We start from the raw sequence: 22785 nt of genomic DNA, 5'->3' as shown, positions 1-22785 counted from the left end.
AAGTAATGGGATAAAAATTTAGTTGTAATCTGAATAAATTAATAAAATTAAATTTTTTTTAATTAAAAAAAGTGATGGAGGGACTTTTGTAGGACCTCCCCTTGCCCATTCTGGGATGTAATGATATGGTGTTGTATAAGAAGCCAAAGTTGTTAACAATTCAGGTTGCAAGGACAAGTTTGTAATGTAGTTATTTTAGTCAACATTTGAAAACTTGTTCAAGTAGGAAAAGAATGGTGAGACTAAAAAAATAATATATTGGCTTAGAATGTGAAAGGAAGGAACATAATTTGGGAACCTGATTGCATTAGGAAATTATTGGTGATAGACTCCATTAGGAAGGAGATGTGTAGATGTAGTTCAATGAGAAATGGAAACATTTCATCTTGAAGAACTAAGATTCTTCTCAATGCCATAGTAAAACAATTCACTCACTCTCATTTTGCTAAGCAAAGTAAGGATAGCTATATTCAAATTGGTGTAGCTACTTCTCATTTCTGTAGTTATTAATTTTCCTTGTAATTCTTCACACTCTATATTAATTATCAAGAAATTATGAGAACTCTAAATTGCCAGCCAATGATAATGAATCCACAAGGGCAAACTCTTTATTCAAGAAGCCTAAACTTTTCAGGAAAACACTCATGATTTTATATTATTATTTTCTTTCTCTTTATGTTTTATAAAATGCCATGGGGGTGAGGAACATGGGATAAATCATCATCTGGGTAAACCTACTTGGATATGTCCAATTCTGTGTTTCCTTATGACTTCCTCTGGTGTTTGCTATCTGCCTTATTTCATGGTTGCTGATATTTATTTCCATGGTGTTCTCTTCTTTTTAATAACATCTATTGTTTTCATATTCTTTTAGGAGTCTGTCCTGTCAATAACATATATGGGAACACTTGTTACAATTAACACCGTTCATTGACTATGGTCAGCAAACAGAAAAACCTCAGGTCTCTATTAGGTCAACTTCTCTTAACACTACAGACATCTGACCATGTATATTCATTCTAAGTCCCAGACAAATTTGGAGCTCTATGAAGAGGCAACAGCTCATCATGAACCTGCCCTGAAGAGCAGCCATACTGTAACACTCCTCTTTTTAATTTTCATCTTCTTACGTCTGAGTGTGAGTCACAAAGAACTCATTTGAATATATCCCTCCATTTTACTGCATGTACCTGTAATAAGGCAAAGGAGATTGACACATTTTGTTACTGTTTCAGCATTTTGTGTGCATGTGGTGTTGGTGGGTTTTCCCTGCATTGTATACCCTTAGTAACTGGAGTGGCTTTTACCCTTTCCTTTACCAATGGGCACAGTCATGTGTGAATATAGAACATAGAACATACAAAACTTTCTCAGAGAGAGAGAGAGAGAGAAAGAGAGAGAGAGAGCGAGAGAGAGAGAGAGAGAGAGAGAGAGAGAGAGAGAGAGAGAGAGGAGATCATGATGGAAACAGAAAAAGCTCACTCCTTAAAAGCTCAATTCAAATTTCTCAATTGTCTTGCAAATATACACCAAACAGAATCTGAGACTATAGAAGTAGAATTTAGAAATCAGATAGCAGTAAAAATATATAGTGCTTTTCTAAGTAATGCTTTAGGATGCCTGGCCATTTAATTAAGAGCAAAATAAAATCAATTAATTAAAAGATATCTATTTAGCTGTAAAGTGTTTGGGTTAATTGAAATGTTTTTTCAGTCAGATTTGTTTTTATTTAAGAATAATTGTTAACAGTATTAAGTATAACTCTAGAATATATCCTATGTTTAATACTTAAATTTGAACTTTGGGACACAGAGTTTTTAATGCATTGGGATTAAATTACAGATGGCAGCAGAATATCATAGGAATAGAAAATAATGTTAATTATTACAAAAATGAAATGTTTTCCATTTGATTTCAACAGGACCTTGAGAAGGTACACCTTGTAGTAACTTCTGGTAGTAGGTAAAGCTCAAAGCTCATGCTTCTATACGATGGGGGAGTCAAGGTTATGGTTGAATCATAGCAGGATCTCTCAGGATTCTCTTCCTTATTCTGTTTTGTCACTTTCTCTCTGTCCCACTCTAGACACTAAATTCCTTTCACATCTCCCTTTCTGGCCTGTACATAGAACGTTTCTCCATCTCCTTCAGTCTTATATGTCAGACTTTTCTAGAGCTCTGTGTTGAGCTTTCCCCACTTTTTTCTCACCCAGAAATCTTATTCCCACCTCTACATTTAACACAGCATTAACTGTGACAAATGTTTCTTTATCTCCAGTTCCAATCTTTGTGAATGTCAAAATTTTCAGACCACCTAGCTGATCTTTGCGCATTATAGAAGACTTCAAATTTAAACATCTAAGATAGAATTCTTAAGAAATAGTTGCATCCTCAATATTTTTTCAGTGTTCCATTCCTCAGGGCTATAAGACCACAGGTTTACTTCTATAAATTACTGTTCTGCCCTCATAGTCTTACTTAATCAGGGCAGCTGTCAGCTTTTCTGTACCTGCCTCTCTATAGGCCCACCTATATATTGGTCTTCTGCACATATTTGTATATACTTTGTGACCTTATGAACTATTCTGATAATTTTACTCTTCTCTACACTTTACCAAGTGTCTCATGTATCTTAGAATAGAACCCAATGTGTGGCCTGGAGCTCTTAGGTGACATGGTTTATCGGTTAAACTTATTTTTGTAAAACTGTGCTTGTTTCTCAGGTTCTTTCTTAATCTGGCTACCATACAAATAATTGAGACTCTACAGTATTATTTTAACAAGTTTTACAGCACAAGAACTGAGCAGTTATTACTCTATTCTTAAACCTTTAAGCTAATCTGGTTTCCTCCCAGCATACATTGCAGAGATACGTGCACTTTGTAGCACTCCCTGATGCAGGTCCTCTCCTGATGTCACCTGGACCTCCCAGTGGCTGGATGCTCTCCTTCATCCAACTCCCCCTCCTCTGGCTGGCAGGTAGTCTAGCCCTATTCTCTCCTCTGCTCACTGATTGGCTGTAAGCTGCATTATTGGTATTGGGGGTTCTGTCAGTATCCCACAGACCACTAAGACTCAAAAATCAATTCCAAACACGTGTTTTATTAAACATTCTTTTCCAAACTGACCAGGGAATCAGCTGGACTCAGGAGCCATAATTCCGACCCCAGGCCAATCTCACGGCCCATTTTTATAAACAGGTGCATTTGCAACTTTTAGACTCTAGACAAAGAATTGCTCTCTGACCTTTAAGCTGATTGGATAGGTCATAGGAGTCTAGGGAGTTTCTAAGACCCATGGGCCTCATGATGGAGGGCTTCCAGAATAAGAAATAAGACACCATAGTTAGGGCAAGGAACATAGGTCAAGTTAAGGGTACAGTCTAAGTCTAAAGTAGAATGATTAGAACTATTATCAAGTCAGCACAACATTGGCTAAGGTACTATTGGGGAGCAGTGTTTATACAACATTGAGACAAGAGAACCTCAGAACAAGGGCTGCAAACAGATATTGAGAGTACAGGAGCCAGCATTGGAGTTACACAGTAATGTAATGCCTACAGGTAGCTATCAACTCCAGTCTCATCCATAAGCACCATTATTATATCAGCCTCTCTGTGAGCCTCTGCCTCTCCTGTGTGTCACAGTATTCGTCCTTTCTTTTCTGATTGAATTCTGTCCTCAGCTCTGTGCATGGTTTGATCCCTTCATTTAGGGCCTTTGTAAACAGCAACAATTGCTACTTCCCAAATATTTACCTCCTTTTCATAATGTAAACCCCCCCCTTTAGCCGAGAAACAAACTAGAGAAACTACTGGTCCTTTTCGACGTATCTCTTCTAATAGAAATGTTTTAGGCCCTCTGCACTGATGCTTGTAACACTGTCTGACTCCATGGGCATTCCAAGTCTGTCTTGATCAGTTAATTGCCCTTTAGTTTTTCATAACCACTCTCTGTGCGAACTAATCAGTCACTCCTCTGAGGCAAAGGTTGCACTGCAGTGGGTAAGACACATAGTATCAATTATTAGGCAAATGTATACCAAAGCCACAAGGAAATATCACTTTTATACTCACAGAGCTGTGCATGATTAAATACAAATGGGAAATGCCAAGTTTGGGCATGAGGAGAAACTGAGTCTTTTTACATTCTCTGTGGTAATACAAAATGGCAACTTTAGAAAAGGCTATTCCATGCATAATTAACATACGATCAATCACTTCTATTTGTTGGTATTTATACTAAAAAATACCCTGAAAGCAGAGACTACTACAGATGTTTCTACATTCATGTTCATAGCTTACTGTTTCTAATTGGCCCTCCCACACACACACAGAGAAAAAGAGACAATCATTCCAAATGTGCACAGATAGAAGATTGGCTAAACAGTGTGATAAATGCAGACAGCGAAGCACTATTCAGACTTCAACGGATGGGAAATTTTGAGCATACATACAACAACCTGGGTGAATCTTAAACATGTTCTTCTAACAAAAATAAGCGGTGCACAAAAGGACATAATTTTTTCTTTTATTCCACTAATTTGAGGTTCTAAAAGTAGAAAAATCTAAAGAGAAAGTAAATGGTTACCACCCAGAACTGTGGAGACAAAGAACACGAAATGCCCTTCAGTGGGTAGAGAGTTTAGGCTTTGAAAAATGAAAAAGCCTGGAAGGTAATTGTGGGTTTTTTTTTATTATTATTATTATAGTCTCCATTAGACATCAAAGTATAAGCTTTCTGAGGGAAGAAGGATCAAGACTATTTTTCTGATTTATTTGTGCCTTCTTAAACACTACACAGCATGTTGGTCATTGTGTCTCAACAAATATTTGCTGAGACCCTACAGTTTTGAGCCAAGCAATGTGTCATTACTGGAGAGCCTGAATATTCATGACGCTGACATAGTGTTCACAAGTGTTTAAGAGTGTGCGACCTGTATCCACCTCATCCAGTTTAAAATACAATTGGAAAGAGAATAGAGAATCATGAGATCACCCCTGCATATCCCTGGGGAGAAGTTTACAGTGTAAAAACTAGAGACTATACTGTAAATTATGTTGAGTTTTTTTTTTTTTTTTTAAGGAAAGTCTTAGTGTTCCTGAAGAACTGTCATTTATGTCTGGGTCGTGGGAGTTAAAAGTCATGGAGAGTTCACATTCAGGTGACTGCCATTTTTAGAACTTCTAGAAGAAATTTCCATATCTCATGTGGAAATACCTTTTCGCTTACAGTCCTTCAAGTAAAGTTTGATGAATGAACAGCAGCAGCTACATAGTCTTCAAGCTGTATGCTATCTATGGACTTCATCAGTAATCTAAAAAGGTTAAAAAGGGGATTAAAAAGTAGCACAGCAAAAACATTAGCTGGGCCCATAAAATAAAGTAGCTCCATCTTTATTGTTTTCCTTCTCAAATCAACAACAAGAAAGAACAATATGAAACAGCCTCCTTTGAACCTTGTTTTGAATGTATAAAGCAGGGCACAGGTATTTAGAAACAAAACTATCTGAGAACTAACTGCTTTAAAATGCTATGTGCAACTGCAGGGTTTTCCTGTGCTAGAGAGTAGTCCACGGGGGCTCCTGAGAGTATGCTCTCATGTTCTCTTACTTGTATGTAAGGGCGAACTTTCTCTGATCTCCTGCAAATAGCAAGGTCACCAAGGGCACTGTATCAAGTCCTTGTCAGAGAGATGAAAGTGAGTGGTGATTCACTAGCCACCATCTTAACCCAACAGGAAATGTACTCCATTAGCATCTTCCTCTATACTGAGTGGAAAGCACTCCACCTTGTACACAGAGTCACTACCATCAAAGAGCACCTTACTATCTGCATTCTTCAATATATAATCAATGGCAAGAACTGAAAAACAGTATCATTTTTATATGTAATTAAAAAAAATTAAAGTGTAGTAGTATGTGGGTTTTTTTCCTTTTATGTTTATAGGAATCATACTGCAATACCACAGATGTGCTAATAAGGCTTCATGGTCCTAATTTTAGTTGTCATGTAAATTCCTTGATATATGGTCACAAAATCATGTGGTATCATTATGTTTTATATTTTACGGAACCTGTGTATAGATTGAAAAAATTTCCCCATTCCCCAAACTTACATGTTGATTAATAATTTCAACGAGGCATCAGATCATTCAGTGTGTACTGCAGGTCCACTTTCTGGTATATAGTATGATGTCTTGTTATATCCTTGTATAATAGGAATTATGAAGGTGCTCTCTGATGTCTCTTCCCTAAGGGAAGTTAGCCCTTTCAGTGGATGTCTGATCATGTCCTTTAGGACCTCTCTGCCCCTCTCAAGGGCTCCCCAGAATTCTAAATGTAAAAAATCCTCAGCTGTCAAAATCACACCCCTGCCAGTACAGCAGACGTACTATAGTTAGCTGCTAGGGACAATCTGAAGCAGCCCCCTGTCCCCCACCTGGGATTAAAACAAAAACCTATTCACAATACATAACTGAATTTTTAAAGAAACTGAAGTTACCATTGCAGCCAGTTAGGTATACCATCTTACCATATGAAATTAAAGGTCCTTTGGCATCTCTTCTTCCTACTCGTATCTCCCTTATCTCCTTCAGTTGCCTCATTACTCTAGCTAAGTCTTCAAGTACTGTATATGATAGGTACGCAGGAGAGTCAATAACCTTATAGTGTTCCTGATTTTAGTGGAAATGCTTTAAGTTCCTGTCTATTTATATAGTGTGCTTGCTGTAAATTGTGTTTACTATTTTGAGGTGTGTCCTTGTGTCCCTACACTCTCTAGGGCTTTTATCATGAATGGATTTGGGGTTTTGTCAAAGGCCCTTTCTGCACCTAATGGTATAATCATGTGGTTTTTGTATTACAGCTTCTTTACATGGTGGATTACATTTATTGATTTTCATCTGTTGAACCATCCCTGCATATCCTGCATAAATATCATGTGATCACAGTGGATCATCTTTTTTTAAATGTGTTCTTGGATTCAGTTTGCAAGTATCTTAATGAGAATTTTGAATCTATATTCATAAAGAAAATTGATTTTAATTATTTTTCTTTGTTGGGTCTTTATGTAGTTTAGGTAAGAAGATAATTGTGTCTTTGTAAAAGAATTGGGCAACAGTTCTTCTTTTAAAATATTGTATAAGTCTATGATAAATCAACTTGGTCCTCTGTTTTTGTTTGTTTGGTTTGTTTTTATTTGGGATATATATAGTGTTTCTCTTTTAACATATACATTTATATTATTATGCATGAATAAAATAAACTACATACAGCAAGAAGAACCACTAGACAATCAGGAATCTTATAAATGTTACATTCATAGTGATTTGGCTGTATTTGGCAAACTTGAAGTAAACATCTTTCCTATCTTATTTGGTCTAAATTTCTGAATGAAGATCTATATATCATATCTCATCTCTATTAACTTAAAACATCTTTCTTGATCTAAAAACATCTTAACCCCTAACCTAATAAACTTAACTGAAAGACTATCTGGACTTCAACCTCATGAAGGATTTGAGAAGGAATAAAACATAAATATCTGAGTGAACCAGACGTACAGGTTAGCAGCTTCCAAAATGAAAAAAATTATTGAGACATTTTACTGTCTGAACAGTCAGTCACCCAACACCCTCTGTAACATTGGTACTATTGAGGACTTGCTTACCCTGTCTTGGCAGAGTTCAACTGTAGACTCTGCCTGCATCGAAGCTTGCCCATTTTTACACAAAATTCTGTCTGTGGTAAAAATGAGGACATTTTGCCCAGTGGCTTGTTTGCCACATTTGAAGCCATCTCCACGAGGAGGTTCTTTGATGTTCATCATCTTCTTTGAGGCAGGCTGGGTGTTGCCAGGAGTTAACTTGTCTTGTTGTCAAAGAGTCTTTAGAATAATAAAATCATCTTTAAATGCCATATTCTGTAGGTCTCTGAGGTTTTTGAAGACCATATTTAACTATTTTACCTTATATATCTATAGAATCATATCTATGAGACCTAGAATATATATTCTTATGATAAAATTAGACTAGTTTTTGACCTAAGCATGTTTGGCATCAATATGGAAAATTCAATACCATTGAATTAAAAAATATCCTTACTTGCAAGTAACAATTAAGTCTTTGAGATGAGTAGATTCAACAATCTACCTTTTGTTCTATCCTATCACTATATTTCCATATCCCCATTTCTTTCTTTTTAGCTACTATCTTCTTACTTACAAAAGAAAGATAAAGGAAAAGAGAGACATCCCTGAGTCAAATCTAGTTTCCTCTCTGTAAAAGAACAATAATACTCATAACCAACTTCCAATGAAAATAAGCATTTGTAGACCAAGAGAGTAAACAGAAACCTATCCAAACCCCGAAGAGGAAATGAAACGTCATTCTGTTAAGGTTTCTTCAGGTTGATTTTTGGCAAATAATACCTTTGAAGGAGCTCACAATATGAGGAGTAGAGACTACTTCTGACATGAACTCGGGCCTCTTAATGTTGCTCACTTCCATCCTGGTGGGGTTGCCTTGTCAGGCCACAGAGGAAGAGGTTACAGGTAGTACAGAGCACATTGTATAAGCTGAGGGCAACTGTTAGGGGAGGAGGGCTCCCCTTGTAAAGATTAGGGGATGGAGGGAAAAGGGATGAGGGAGGGGATGAGATTGAGAGGTGATGAGGGAGGGGGCTTCAATGAGGATGTAAAGAATTCAAACTGCAGAACAAGCAACTAATATTGCTCATCGTACTGCATAGGAATAACTCCGAGACTGGCTGAGACATGAAGGTCTATGCATGGACAATGCTTCATGTTGATCACAGATTCTCTGTGACTTATAATTAGAGGCCATTCTTAGTATGGCATGAAGGAAGATTTGCAGATGTCTTACTTCTGCTCATACAATGAACAGAGAACCAGCCTTAATTGCTCTGTACATCCTGCACACCTCATACAATCACAATGTTAGAACTGTATAATGCTTTAAAAAATTTTTGTTTTCAGAACAAAAGAACTGGAAACTGATGCTCGATCAGATTTGACAGGATTCATTCCTCTCAGTAAGCTGGATGCTGACATCCTGCACCATCCATGTTCCAGCCCCAGGTGCCTCAGTTGCTGTTACCCATCAAAACAGGACAGCTTCTAGAACAGCATTGTAGAAAGCTTCTGATTCTAATTGGTCCAGCATTTCAGACTGTCCCACACAGGACTACAATTATGCCTAGAATTTTGCAACATTTGGAAAATTGACCACAAATGCTATCCCTGGCTTTCTTAACTAGTTGGGAGATCTTAATTACATCTTCTTTTCACTAGGGGTTATAGGTCTGTTTTAATTGTTTATCTGATCTTTCTTTTTGCTATTGTTTATAACATTCAACTCTTTAATGCATTCACAAAATCAAGGTAGTGAGTTAATGTCTCAAATTCAATCTTAAGATTTTAATTCATGGAAATGTGTCTTGCAAAACATGCCTTTTTGGACCAAAAATGTGGCTGGATTGTTGGAATTTAGTGCAGAGGGAAGGTGCCTGCATTCTTAGCTTTATTATTTATAGTCAGGGTTAAGAATTGTCTGTAGGGTTATGAGTAACCACTGAGCTAGATACTGTCCTTGGGATGGACACAGTATTGGAGAGTTAATTTTGCATTCCTGTCTCCTTTACTTTTTTCAAATAAAAAGAAACTAATATCCAGAAGCTAAAGTGGCATGTAGAATTTAATGATTTTTTAAAACTAAAAATAGATTTTTTTTCTCATACAATAAAACCTGACTATAGTTTTCCTTGCCTCCACTTCTCCAAGTTCCTCTCCATCTCACCTACCTCCTGGATCTACTCCTTTTCTGCCTCTTTTTAGAAAAGAACAGGCTCTAAGAGAGAACAACCAAACATGACAAAATGAAATAAGATGAGGTAAGTACTTTCATACTGAAGGACACAGCAGTCCAGCAGAAGGAAAAATGTCCCAAAAGCAAGTAAGAATCAGAGACCTGCTCATTCTCATCTCCAGGAGTCCCATAAAAATATTAAGCTAATAGCTGTAATATATGTGCAGAAGACCTGGTACAGACCAATGTAGGCCCTGTGTTAGCTGCTTGAGTCAGTGTGAGCTCATATGCATCTTGCTTAGTTGATTCAGAGGGCTGTGTTCTCCTGATGTCTTTCATCCCCTCTGGTTCTTACAGTCTTTCCACTTGCTCTTCTGAAGGATTCCATGTATTCTGAATGGAGGGATTATATGGAAATCTCTAATTTAGACTCTCTCTCTCTCTCTCTCTCTCTCTCTCTCTCTCTCTCTCTCTCTCTCTTTCTCTCTCTCTCTCTCTCCTACACACACACATACTATCTATCTATGGGTTTCTGCATATCTTCCAATCGGCTTCTGGAGGAAACTTCTCTGGTGATGACTGAATAAGGCACTGATCTTTATGAGTATAGTAGACTATGAATTATCAGTGTAGCACAATCCTATCGGGAGTCATTCTATTGATATATTTTTTTAGATCATTCCACTTTGATTTTACCCTAGGTTTCCATGCTATCTTGTATCTGGTTCTTGGTTACCGAAGCAGTAACAATTATGGCTTCCATCTCATAGAGTGGGCTTTAAGTCAGATCAAACATTGGTTGGCTACTCCTAAAAGTCCTGTGCCATTATCAACTTAGCATATGTTGCATGCAGGACAGCTCTTAGGCCAAAGATTCTGTGGGTTGATTGTTGTCTTTGTTTCCCTTTTGATACCCTGCAGAGCACGTTCCTTCAGCAAAGAGAATAGAACATAAGAGTGAAGTCTCCATGTAGGCACCAGCTAGTCTTCCTCATGTCCAGTAAATTATGTAGATGTTTTTCTAAGCAATGGGGCCTGCTGTCAGTTTGAGGAGAGTAAGTGTTTTGTCCTTAGCATCAGCCTGGGTTGTCTGGGCATTTCCATGATACCCTCTTGGCCAACTACTCAACTGAATGCAACCTAATCTCTCAACTGGAAGACTATAAGAAATGGTCTGACTATAAGAAATAGTCAGTTCAGACTTTAAATCCCTCCCACCATTACTCAGAGTCTACATTAAAATAACCATATATTCAAAGAAGTTTTCACTGCACTAGGTTTCCACATTACCTCAACTGCAGATGTCTCTCCCTGGAATCTCTCCCTCCATAGAATCTCCCCACAATTCCTCCTGCACCTATTCTCACCTGCTTTCAATCCACCTGTAAAATATATTCTATTTTTTTCTTCCAACAGAGACCCTTGTTTGCCCCATGGATCTCTCCTATTTACTTAACCTCTGTGGGTCTCCAGATTTTAGCTTTGTTATAATTTTACTTCATGGCTAATATCTACTTATAAGTAAATACATACAATAATACAATATTTGTCTTTCTGGGTCAGAGTGATGTCACTTAGGATAATTTTTTTTCTAATTCCACACATTTGCCTGAAAATTTCATGGTGCAATTTTTGTTCGCTTGTTTAGTTTAGTTTTTTTTTTTAAATCATCTGAGTAATACTCCATTGTTCAAATATACCACAGTTTTCTTATCTGTCCTTCTGTTGAGGAACAGGAATGTTGTTTCCAGTTTCTGGTTATTATTAATAAAGCTAAAATGAACATGCATATCTGATCTTGATTTAAGTCTGGTAAGTGGTACCTATTGAGAAAGTTACCCATTCATTTTAGATTTTCCAATTTGGTGGAATATGAGTTTTTAAAATATGTCCCTGTAGTTCTCTGGATTCACTGAGTGTCTGTCATTATCTCTTCCAAATAATCTCTAATTTTGTTAATTTGGATTCTCTTTCTTTACCTTTCACTTAATTTGGATAAAGGTTTGTCAATATTATTGATCTTCTCTAGAAAACATTCTATTTTGTAAATTCTTTATATTGTTTTGTTGTTATTTTATTGATTGTATCCGAGTTTCATAATTTCCTGCCATCTACTACTTTTTGTACTTTTTCTTCTTGTTATATAACTTTTCAGACAATGGTGGTCCTGGGGGCTATATAAAAAAACAAAACAAAACAAAACAAAACAAGGCTGAGTAAGCTGTAAAGCATTTGTTGGTATCTGTTGCTTTGTCTGCTTCTTAGGAGAGTATAGTGGTTGTGGTTTGTCTGGAAGAGACTGCTTCTGATAGCCTGTGAGGTGGAGGGTGTTTTTCTAGGCATCATGAGCTGACACTTAGGAAAGGGAATGCCCAGAAGGGAGGAGAGATGAGGTAATCCACAGCAGGAAGGACAGCAGGATTTGCCTCTAGTATTGGGATTTTCCCTTGGGAATGGGGGTGAAGAAAAGCTAGGGCTTTGGATTTGGAGGAGAAGAGGAAGAGTGAATATTGCCTATCGGCTTTCTTGGCCAGCCTGGCCAGCTGGTTATGACTGTGCTTTTTTTTTTTATCAATAAATCATTTTTTAAATTATAAACAAAAATATTAAACTGAGCATGGTCGCACATGCATGAAGTGGAAGTTTCTGGTTTCCTTAAAAACTCTGTGTGTCATGTGAATATCTTTTTTGCTTTTGTCCCAAGTAAGGGGTGTGGGAATGTTCTTCAACCTCTGATAACAGACTTGTAATCTTTGTTAGCTGAAAACAGATTCGCTAGAGGGCACATGATGTTTTGCTTGAAGCCCTCTTGTATGAGGTGTGGATTTTGCCAGATAGATAACATCCCTGTGTGGACTTTGAAAAAGGATAAATAGAAGCCCACAGACAGTGAGACAACAATTTTGCATCACATTGCTACACGTTGCAATGGTTCACATCGCTTTGCTTGTCATCATTTTTCTACGCTTTTTTTCATAGAGAAAAATGTTTCAGAGAACTTCTGGTATTCAGGCTGAGTCTTGCCACTTCTGCAGATTCAGCTGAGTCTTGCTGTTTCTTCTGGATCATGCCATTGCTGGTGACTCATGTTGCTGTTTGGTGTTTTCTATTTGGCTGGAATGCTGGTATCCTGACAAGGAAGACTGGAGTGGCCCCAAGAAGCTACATCTAAAAAGATTTAAAATCCCTTTTCCATAATAACCTTCTTTCTTCCTTACCTTGGGTCAGTGGATTGGAAGGGAGGTAGAAGCATTTAAGAATCCGAAATAATGTAGGTTTTTGAGAAATCAAAGCCTACACATGCCTTTAATCTTAGTACATGGAAGGCAGGATTAGGTATAAATCTATATGTTTGAGGCCAACATGGTCTACATAGAGAGTTTCAGGCAAGCCAGGGCTACATAGTAAGTATGTACAAATATGTATGTAATAGCTACATGTGTCAAAACATGATCCTAAGTTTCAGTTTATTGTCATTGCTGTATCTAAGCTTTGGTTGCTCTGACTGGAGGGGCTACAAATCCACTGCTTGATGAGAGATGGTAAAGAGTCTTAAAGTTGTACTAAGTTTCCCCTCACACTCATGCACATCACTCTAAAAATATCCCTTCCCACTTGTGGGGAGCCATGCTAAATTCAGGCATGCTAGAAATCATGTACTTAGGCTGCACGCTGTGATGTTTGAGTTGCTGATCTTTGCCGAAGGAGGTCTTGTGTTTAGGCTATCTTCAGACTGTTTAACTTTGAAAGAAATAAGGAAGTTCCTACAGGGAACTACTCAGAAAATTAAGGAAGTTCTTACAGGGAACTACTCAGAGGATTATATTTTTGTCTGAGGCATAGGGAAAGTGAGATTGTACTAGAGGTTGTGGTATTCTTGCTTTTTAAACCATACTCACTTGTAATAAAGTAAGCCTTGATCAGAAATTTCTAGACTTGGCTTATTTTTCTTGCGCCTCTGTCCTCCTCTTTCAATCCCCACTTCCTCTTCCAGGGAACCTTGTTCAACTCGTCCTGTGGGCCAGGACACCCACTTAGGCTATAAGGATCTGAAGTAATGTGATATTAAAGGAGAAGGGGCTTGTTCTAAAGTTATAAGTAAGATACTAAAATCTTTCACTTTTGAGTGGGCCTGACCTCAACAGATGAATCCTTCCCTGATGAAAAAGACTCTGCCTACCACTAGGTATCACAAAATTAAGCTACCAAGAAGTCTAAAATTGTAAGTGATGTCCTAAGAAAGTATATGAAATTGGAAACATACACTTCCTTGATCAAATCTCCAGCCAGAAACAAAGCCCCAGCCATTGCCTTATTTCAATCATAAAAAGTGTTGATGAATAACCCAAATAACAAGTGCATGTCAGTGTCTGACTTGCAGAAGCTTAGAGGTAATGAGTACATTGTTTAAAATGGCTAAATTTGTAGGGCTTATGATATGCTTCCTCAAGAGAGGGCTTTTCTAGTTTGTGTAGTGTCATGGCTTAAATTTTCTGTACCCCAAAATAATAAACAAACTGCTTTTGTTTGTGATCTTTTGTTACCTGGCATTACAAACTGGTGTATAAAGGATACAGGAAAATGACTGCTGATTCAGAACATTGGGTGTGTTGTCCATTTTCTAGGAAAAAGGAGAGATGAAATTGGATAAAATTCTCCATTTAATGTTCCTGACAATCCAAAATCTGACAGTTTTTTAGACACAGCATATAACTGGGCATACTATAATGTAAAACACCAATTGTAAGTTAGTGTCTCATGCTCTGAACCTGTTATGTTGCTTTCCTTTGAATGACCACTAGACTTCAAATTACATTTACTTCTCAAGTATAAACTCACCAATCATCTGGATAAAAGTTAAGAAAAAAAAAAAAAACAAATCAGCGATTTGAGAGTTCCAAATAAACACATGTTCATTGTTGAATAAATTGATATTCTGGGTTACTGGTTTTCCATTTATACCTCTGAGGATGCTTATGGATTATGTAGCTGTAGCTACGTGGAATGATAAGAATGTGGAAAATGATAATCCGAGTAAGAACCCTTGAAAGGCAAGTGGTAATGTGCGACTGACAGAACCACTCTGTTTATTTCTGTGTCAGAGCATAAGGAGTAATTAAAGAGTTCTTAATTGCAAATCATTTGTATTGTGTTTCTCAATAATATTCAGCCTGGTTTCTTTTTTGTATGCCAATTTTGTTCTCATATTAGGTGTTTTTTTTTTTTTTTAATTTTGCTGTTGTTGTTTGTTTTTTGTTTGTTTTGTTTTTGTTTTTGTGGTAACAGGAAAAGAATATACCCTGAAATGAAAGGAGTTTTTCAGCCCAGAGAAATCTTTGTTGGATATTGGTTGGAGGACTTTGGTCAGATGGACTATACCGTAAAATTTATAACTTAGTATTGAGAAATATAGTAAAGCATTCATGTGCTTACTGATTAATTTAGAAAACCACTCACAAATTCTTGTAATTATTATACCATATTGCTAATCACTGAGAGTAATTTACATGTAATACCAGTCTGTGTTTTACATGTTTTTAAAATAAAAGTGGGTGAAAATGATATTTCATAAATAACAATTGGAGTAAATTTGATTAAATCTCCCCAATAGAGTTTTAATGAGTGTACTAAGGCACAATAAGTGAAAAATAAGAATTTCTGGAAAAGAAGGTAAGATTTCCTAACCAATTTTCTAATTTGATATCTAAAATATGCAACATAAGAAAAAGATAAATGTATTTATAAATATTGTTTGTATATGTGGTGTAAGTATGTGTTGAAATGGGAATATACATGTGTGTGGGGGGGTTTGTAGAAACACGTGTGAGTATAGAAGCTAGCTTTTTAAGTTTTTTTGTTTGTTTGTTTGACCTTTTGATTATTTGTTTTGTTTTGTTTTTGTCTTTAGAGACAGGGTTTTTCTGTGTATCCCTGGCTGTCCTGGACTAGCTAGCTCTATAGACCAGCTTGCCCTTGAACTCACAGAGAGTGCTGGTATTAAAGGCATACTCCACTGTGCCTGGCTGAAGAAGCCAGTTTTGATGTTGTCCTCCATTCTTTCCCTACTTAATTTGTGGAGTAGTGTTTCTCATGGAATCCAGTGCTAATAGGTTTGTCTAGATTGGGTGGGCAATGAGCTTCAAGGATTTCCTTGTCTCTGCATTATTTAAGTGTTGTAGTTACAGAAGAGTGCAAGCAGCTACTACCTCAGCTATCATTTTTGGTGGTGAACACAAACTTAGACCCTATGCTTTTAGAAGAAATGTGTTGTTGACTGAGACATCTCTCCAGGTCCCATTACATTATATATAATGTGTATGTTTGTACACACACACATACACACACACACACATACATAATAATTTGAAGCATACTGGACAAGTGATTGGTTGTATAATTCAAATTTAAAGAAGAATTTTCAGTCACCAGTTTCACTGTTAGACAAGTCCATGTTTTGTGGATTGTCTTGTGAATATCAGGAGAGGGTGTGTTCCCCATACACAAGACATTGTAGTATATTGGCGGAGAGGTTCGCAAGAAGTGTGAAATAAGGACAATTGCTGAGATAGCTTCCAAAATTAAATGCTTTAATTACTGGAAGTTTTAATTGTTCAGACATTTGTTAATGGATGCCATTGTCTTGGTATCAGAAATAGTGCTGCTTATTAATAATGAATACTTGAAGTTTGAAGTGCTTCTATATATGTTATTTCAAGGAGGAATGATTTCCTTTAAGAAGAGAAAAAACATCTTTGTTTTCATTTCTGCTGAAAGTCACCTTGGGCTATTGAAAAGAAAAGCATTTGTATGTATCCAGATTCATTTATTTTTTTGGCTTGAATTTTTGTAGCAGAGAAAAAGCAGCAATTCCCCACTGTTTACTGTTCTTAACAGGTCCAGCTGCCTGTGGGTGGTCTACAAAGTTGTGAAGCAAAGGCTCTGCACATAAAAATGAAGTTGACCATGGTCTTCCAAGCTGGATCCCTAAACTGCAACTGCACAAATTGGTACAATTTCCAAGGAGTGAATTTCTCTTGACACACTCATCACTTTGATTACTAGAGTATGTTTCTCTCTAAGAATATGTCTCCTGGAGTAGAAGGTAAACTTCAAATTAAAAACACACATTACTTTTCATTTTAAAGTTTAAACTTTAAATGCACTTACTGGATTATAAATTAATGAGCAGTTTTCAATTTTACAATATATTCAACATAGAAATAAGATAGCATTTATTGTGACATAAATGTTAAAAAAGAATAAAAAATGTTTACATCAAATATATAGAGTATTAAATGTAAAGATGGATTTATGTTAAATTATTGTAACAAAACGGCATTTAAAAAAAATCTAGAATACATTATTAGACCAGGCACAGTGGCACACACCTGTAGTTCCTGCACTGAGGAGGCAGAGACAGGCACATCTCTGTGGGTTCAAGGCCAGTCTGATCGATAAAAAGTGTCCAGGACAGCTTAGGCCACACAGAGAAACCTCGTTCATTCCCACAAATACATTATTAAAATATTTCTGATGGGGGTTAATTTGATTATATTCTATTCTGTATCATTTTTAAATGGAATATATTTAATATATATTCCATTTAAAAATTGTTTGTGATATTGTGTTTTCAAGGAATGGTTCCCTGTCCTGGCCATTCAGAGATAATTACAATACATTTAATACAGGCTAATGGTAGAGAGGAACATACACTCTGATAGGAACTAGATAAAGGAAGCGTAACGGCCTCATAGGACAACTTGTTTTAATCTACTTTTTCACCAATGTGGAAATAAGAAAGAAGAATGGCTTACTTGCAGGCAGTTAATCACATTCAGGCCACTTGCACTGGTTGATTGCCCTTGCTGGCTGGCTGACTATGCAGGAGTTATTATTATAGATAGAGAACAGGATGTGAGGAGGGGGAACTCTTGAGTCCACTGGGCTGAGTGTGAACCCCAGGTCAGCCTTTATTTCCTCATGGTGTGACCTCAGCAAGTAATGAGCATCACAGTGCTACATGGCTCCATGGCAACACCAGGGTAGTAACCACAGTACCTCATTATGTGGAAAGGATTAAAGAGGTGATTCACATAAATAATGTAGGACACTGAAGTGTTATTAATGACTATGTACAGTGGGCACAGAGCTGCTGATTCTTTATAAATGTTAAAGTAAAAAAGATTCTTTTCTTATATCATAAGAAATTCAGAATACTTTGTATAAAAAAACTACATAAGGAGTTTAAATACAGAACTGACCAAAGAACACGATCAATCTCTAACCCATAAGGTATTTAGTAGGATTTTAGTGATAAATAAAACTATAGACTTAATTAGAAACCCTATTAATTATAAACATTATTTGGTTGATGTTTTTGTTATTATATAGCTCAGACTTGAGTGGAACTTACTATATAGCTAAGCTGGTTGTGAATCTCTGGTCTTTCTGCCTCAGCTGCTTCTGTGCTAAAATTATAGGCATGTTCATGCATTTTTGGAATATCCTGCATTGGAAATTATGACCCTACAAGTATTTCTAAATAACTGCATTTAGTACTCAAAGTAATCTACCAAGATTTAGTTGACTAGTCATGTTTACCATCAGGATACTGAAGTCCATATTGTTTGGTAGAATTATTTATGCGTACCTCTGCTGGTTTGCTCTCTGTGACCCAGATGTGTCAGACCAGAAAAGAATGGGTAGGTAGAGATCCAAGCTCTAAGCTGCCTAGGTGCCCCAAAGTCATTCTTGGGATTGCAGCTAATGTGGGTTGTGGCCTATGCAAGTTTTGTTCTGCTTGTTTGCTCTCTGTGTCCCAGATGGGCCAGGCCATTAAACCTCCAACACAATTCTTTGCCAACACTGAAAGAGCAATCCTGAACTTTATATGGAAAAATAAAAGACCTATGATAGCTAAAACTATTCTGAACAATGAAGGAACGCAAGTGAATTGAAGAGCTCAACATAGTACCAGACATAATAAATATATTAGAAGAAAAAGTGGGAATAGCCTTGAACTCATTGGCACCAGAGATAACTCCCTGTAGATAAAACCAATAGCTCGGGCACCAAGATCAACAATTACTAAAGGGACTTTTTGAAACTGAAAAGATTATGTATGTCAAGTGATATTATCAATAGGTCAAAATGGAAGCATATAGAATGGAAGAAGATATACACTAACCCTACATCTAAGATAGGGTTAATATCCAAAATACATAAAGAACTCAAGAAACTGAACACCAATATACCAAAAAATCCAATTGAATAATGAAATACAGAGCTGAACAGAGACTTCTCAACAGAGGGATCTCTAATAAAGAATATGTGATGTATTTCCACAATGAAATACTACTCAGCTTTAAGAATTAAAGATGAAATTTGTAAACAAATGTGCCAAACTAGAAAAGATCATCCTGAGAGAGATAATCCAGACCCAGAAGGATACACATAGTATATATACACTTAGAAACTGGCCATAATGTACAGGATAGCTATGCTACAACCCACAGACACAAAGAAGCTAACCAAGGCCCAAGTGAGGATACATGAGTTTCACTCAGAAGAGGAAATAAAAGAACAAGCTGTGTGGGAAACTGGTGGAGAGCATAACAGGGGCATGGATCAGGTGTGGGGAGAGTGGGAGTTGGGGATGAGAGGAGCAGGACAGGAAGGGAGAATGGAAATCAGTGGAAGAGCATCTCTGGGACAAGGGAACCTCAGGAAGTCTATGGAAGTGACCCAAGCTGAGATCCCTAACAGTGAGAGACAAGGAGCCTGAACACTTTCTGTAGCCAAGTGAAACTTCCAATAGAGGGAGGGAGACACCAACCCATCCATAAAACCTTTGACCTAAAGTTTGTCTTGCTTACAAGAAAAGTAGGGATGAAGCAGAGATTGAGAAAATGGAAAAGTCAATTACTGGTCCAACTGGAAGCTCACCCCATGAGAGAGAGAGAGAGAGCCAACCCCTAAAACTATTAACAAGACTTTGCTATGCTTGCAGATAGGAGCCTAGGATAACTGTGTTCTGACAGGTTTCATTCAAAAGAGAAGACCAACAGAGGTAACTAACTTGGCCTCATGGGGGCTCTTAGAGACTGGAACACCAAAAAAAGTGCTTGCATTAGTCAGACCTAAAACCCTTACACGTATGTAGTAGATGTGAAGCTTCATCAAAAAGTGGGTCTCCTAATAGTGGGAGTAGGTAGGGGCTGACTCTGACTCTGTTGCCTGAATTTGGATCCCTTTCCTTTAGCTGGGCTGTCCTATCTGGCCTCAATAGGAAAAGATGTCCTTAGTCTTTCTGTGACGTGATGTGCCGGGGGTGGGGGTTGGTAGCCTTCAGGGTTCTCTCCTTTTCTTAAAATAAGAAGAAGGGGAAATGAGAGGGAGAAGGATATGTGGGTGGAGCTGGGAGGAGAAGGCTGGGATAGGGCTGTAAAGTAATTTCAATAAAAAAATTTTAAAAAATCACATAATCAGAAAACAGATGTATTAAAAATACAGACAAAATTGTTGATAATAGCAACACGCTATTGAGAAAATATTATTATATACATAAAAGACAATGAAACACAATATGAACATATGTTTATGCAAACACAGTCACTGTTTTAGAATAAGTTGAATGAAAATGTGCCAAAGGCTTCATTCACACTTGGAGAAAAGAATATAGATAGATTCTGTTTTAAGTTTTACATATGAAAGTACCCAAAAGCAGTACTATTGATACCCTCATAGATAATAGTAAAGTTTACAGAGAAGAATTAAAGTACATGTAAATATCTTAATATTTTTCCATTTTAAAATTCATGTGTAAACATAGTGTATACATTTGCAGAAGAAAACTTAGATTAAATACTGGAAATGTAGAATCAACAGGTGATATACTCATGAGAATATATTATATGACTGTTTAAGATTTAATTCCTATTTTTAAGTTATATATATATCCCCTCAACATTTTGTATCAATTAAAAATAATTTATTATATCTTAAACCTGGGAAAAAGGATAAGATATAAAAAATTGCTTGGCTCAGGGGGGCACATGTTTGTAATCCCAGCACTTGGAGTGTAAGACCCCCAGCATGGTGGTCTTAACGTGGAGACCCCCACCAAGAACCAGCGAGACCAAGGTTTCGGTTGCAACACGCAAGAGGCTTTATTGCAGGGGGTCGGGTACCCGGGTGTCTCAGTCTCTGGAGAGGCTGGCGCGCCGAGCGAGTCTTTCGGGGGCCTTTTATAGGGATTTTAGCGGGAAGCGCGGGTACAGAAGCGAGAAGCATAGTTACAGGGCTCTGATTGGTAAATTTAAATGAGGCGAGGTTATTGCCCGGTCATCAGATGGGCTCTAGGAACAGGGGAGTTTACCCGTTCTCTGGGCCAGATGGCCGACCATAAATACCTTGTTTGACAAGGACAAACTGTTTCTGTTATCTCTGGGCCCCAGGCCTCATCTTATTCCGGGAACCTATTATTCTAGTCTTGCCTTGCAAGATAGCGTTACTGCTGTTATGCTTGCTACGGCGGGTGCACAGGGGAGGGGGTCTTACAGGAGCAACAGAGGTAGGAGAATCTCTATGAGTTTAAGGCTAACCTGGTCTACAAAGAGAGTCTGGGAAAGCCAGGACTACACAGAGAGACCCTGTCTCAAAAATCAAAAACGAAACCCGAAACAGAAAAATAGATATTAAAAAAATTTTAGTAGCTTATGTCTCAGAATGATCAGATTCTTTAAAACTTTTAAACTTAGATGACTTTTAGTCATGTACTAACACATCACATGTAAAATATGCATAATGTTCTGCCTCTCTGTGTTACCTAAAAATGGCTATAAGTAAATTCAAATGACACTAGTTGAAATGTAAAATTATACAATATTTAATGATCCTTACATTAAAATTGTGAGAGATTAATATTAACATATCCATAAGCATGCTCTCTAAACTGTTTTTAGGTATATTTCTTTCAATTCTTTTCTCATACAATATATCTTCTTCACATCACCACCCATACACCTCTCTGTGGAAACCCATGCCTAATTCTGCCATGTCAGAAATCCTGTGCTTAGGCTGTGTGCTGTGACCTTCGAGTTGTTGAACTTTACCTCATGAGGTCTTGTATTCTAGGCTATCCTTGGACTATTTACCTTTGAAAGAAGTAGGGAACTCCCAATTTGGAACCACCCAGAGGATCAAGGAAGTTCTTACAGGGAGCTACTCAGAGAAGTAGGAAGTTCTACAGGGAGCAATTCAGGCTATTGTGTTCTTGCCCAGGGGCTAGGATGAGTGAGATTAGAATAGCTTCTATGGACCTTGCTCTCTCTATATTCTTACTAGTAAGACATTAAAGTGAATCTTGATCAGAAATTTCCTGACTTAATTCATTATTTCTCGTGTCTCTGTATCCTAGTTTCAATCCCCACTCCCTCTTTCAGGTGAACTCTGATTTGATTCTTCCCACAGGCTGGGACCCAACACCTCTCAGTTTCTCCCACAAAACCCTCACTTCTAGAAAAGAATAGTCTTCTAAGAGATAATTACAAAAAATGACAAAATAAAATATAAAATAAAACAAAAACCATTACCCTGAGGATGTATAAGGCAACCCAACAGGAGGAAAATAGCTCCAAGAGCAAGCCCAAGATTCAGTGGTCCACTTTTTCACTCACTCACTCAGTCTCATAAAAATGCAAGGTTGAAAGCCATGATGTATGTGGAGGACCTGCTGAAGACATGTGCATGCCCAGTACTTGCTGCTTCAGTCTCTGTGAATTCTTTATGAGCCTTGCTCATTTGATGCAAATGGCCTTGTTCTCCTGATGTCCTCTATCCCCTTTGGCTGTTATACTCTTTTTCCTCCTCTTCCATAGGCTTACTTGAACACTGAGAAGAGGGATTTGATGAAGAGATATAATGCAGACCTGTGTATTACAAGGATTCTTTCTCCATGTATG

At 37.3% G+C, this 22785-nt stretch overlaps 1 protein-coding gene across 3 annotated transcripts in view; it reads right to left on the bottom strand.

Moving 5' to 3' along the window:
* LOC311602781 (uncharacterized protein) overlaps nt 1-17779 on the bottom strand; it is a 72898-nt gene extending 55119 nt beyond the window's left edge. Inside the window, exons 1-3 of one of the 3 annotated variants that reach the window (XR_014780846.1) lie at nt 17638-17779; nt 14399-14444; nt 7669-7863 (exon numbers count right to left, since the gene is read on the bottom strand). Coding sequence is in view for 1 of the 3 variants with exons in the window: in XM_084791303.1 (XP_084647429.1) it covers nt 7669-7868; nt 14399-14441 (243 nt within the window). In the remaining 2 variants the exon portion in view is untranslated. Of the gene's footprint in view, nt 1-7668; nt 7885-14398; nt 14445-17637 lie in introns of all 3 variants that reach the window. The other 2 variants (XM_084791303.1, XR_014780847.1) reach the window with 2 other exon arrangements.
* Between the last annotated feature and the right edge of the window lie 5006 nt (nt 17780-22785).

Source organism: Acomys minous (assembly GCF_964271855.1).
Source record: "Acomys minous genome assembly, chromosome: 8".
In the NCBI taxonomy this organism is placed as follows: Eukaryota; Metazoa; Chordata; class Mammalia; order Rodentia; family Muridae; genus Acomys; species Acomys minous.
This window is presented reverse-complemented; position numbering and strand designations above follow the sequence as displayed.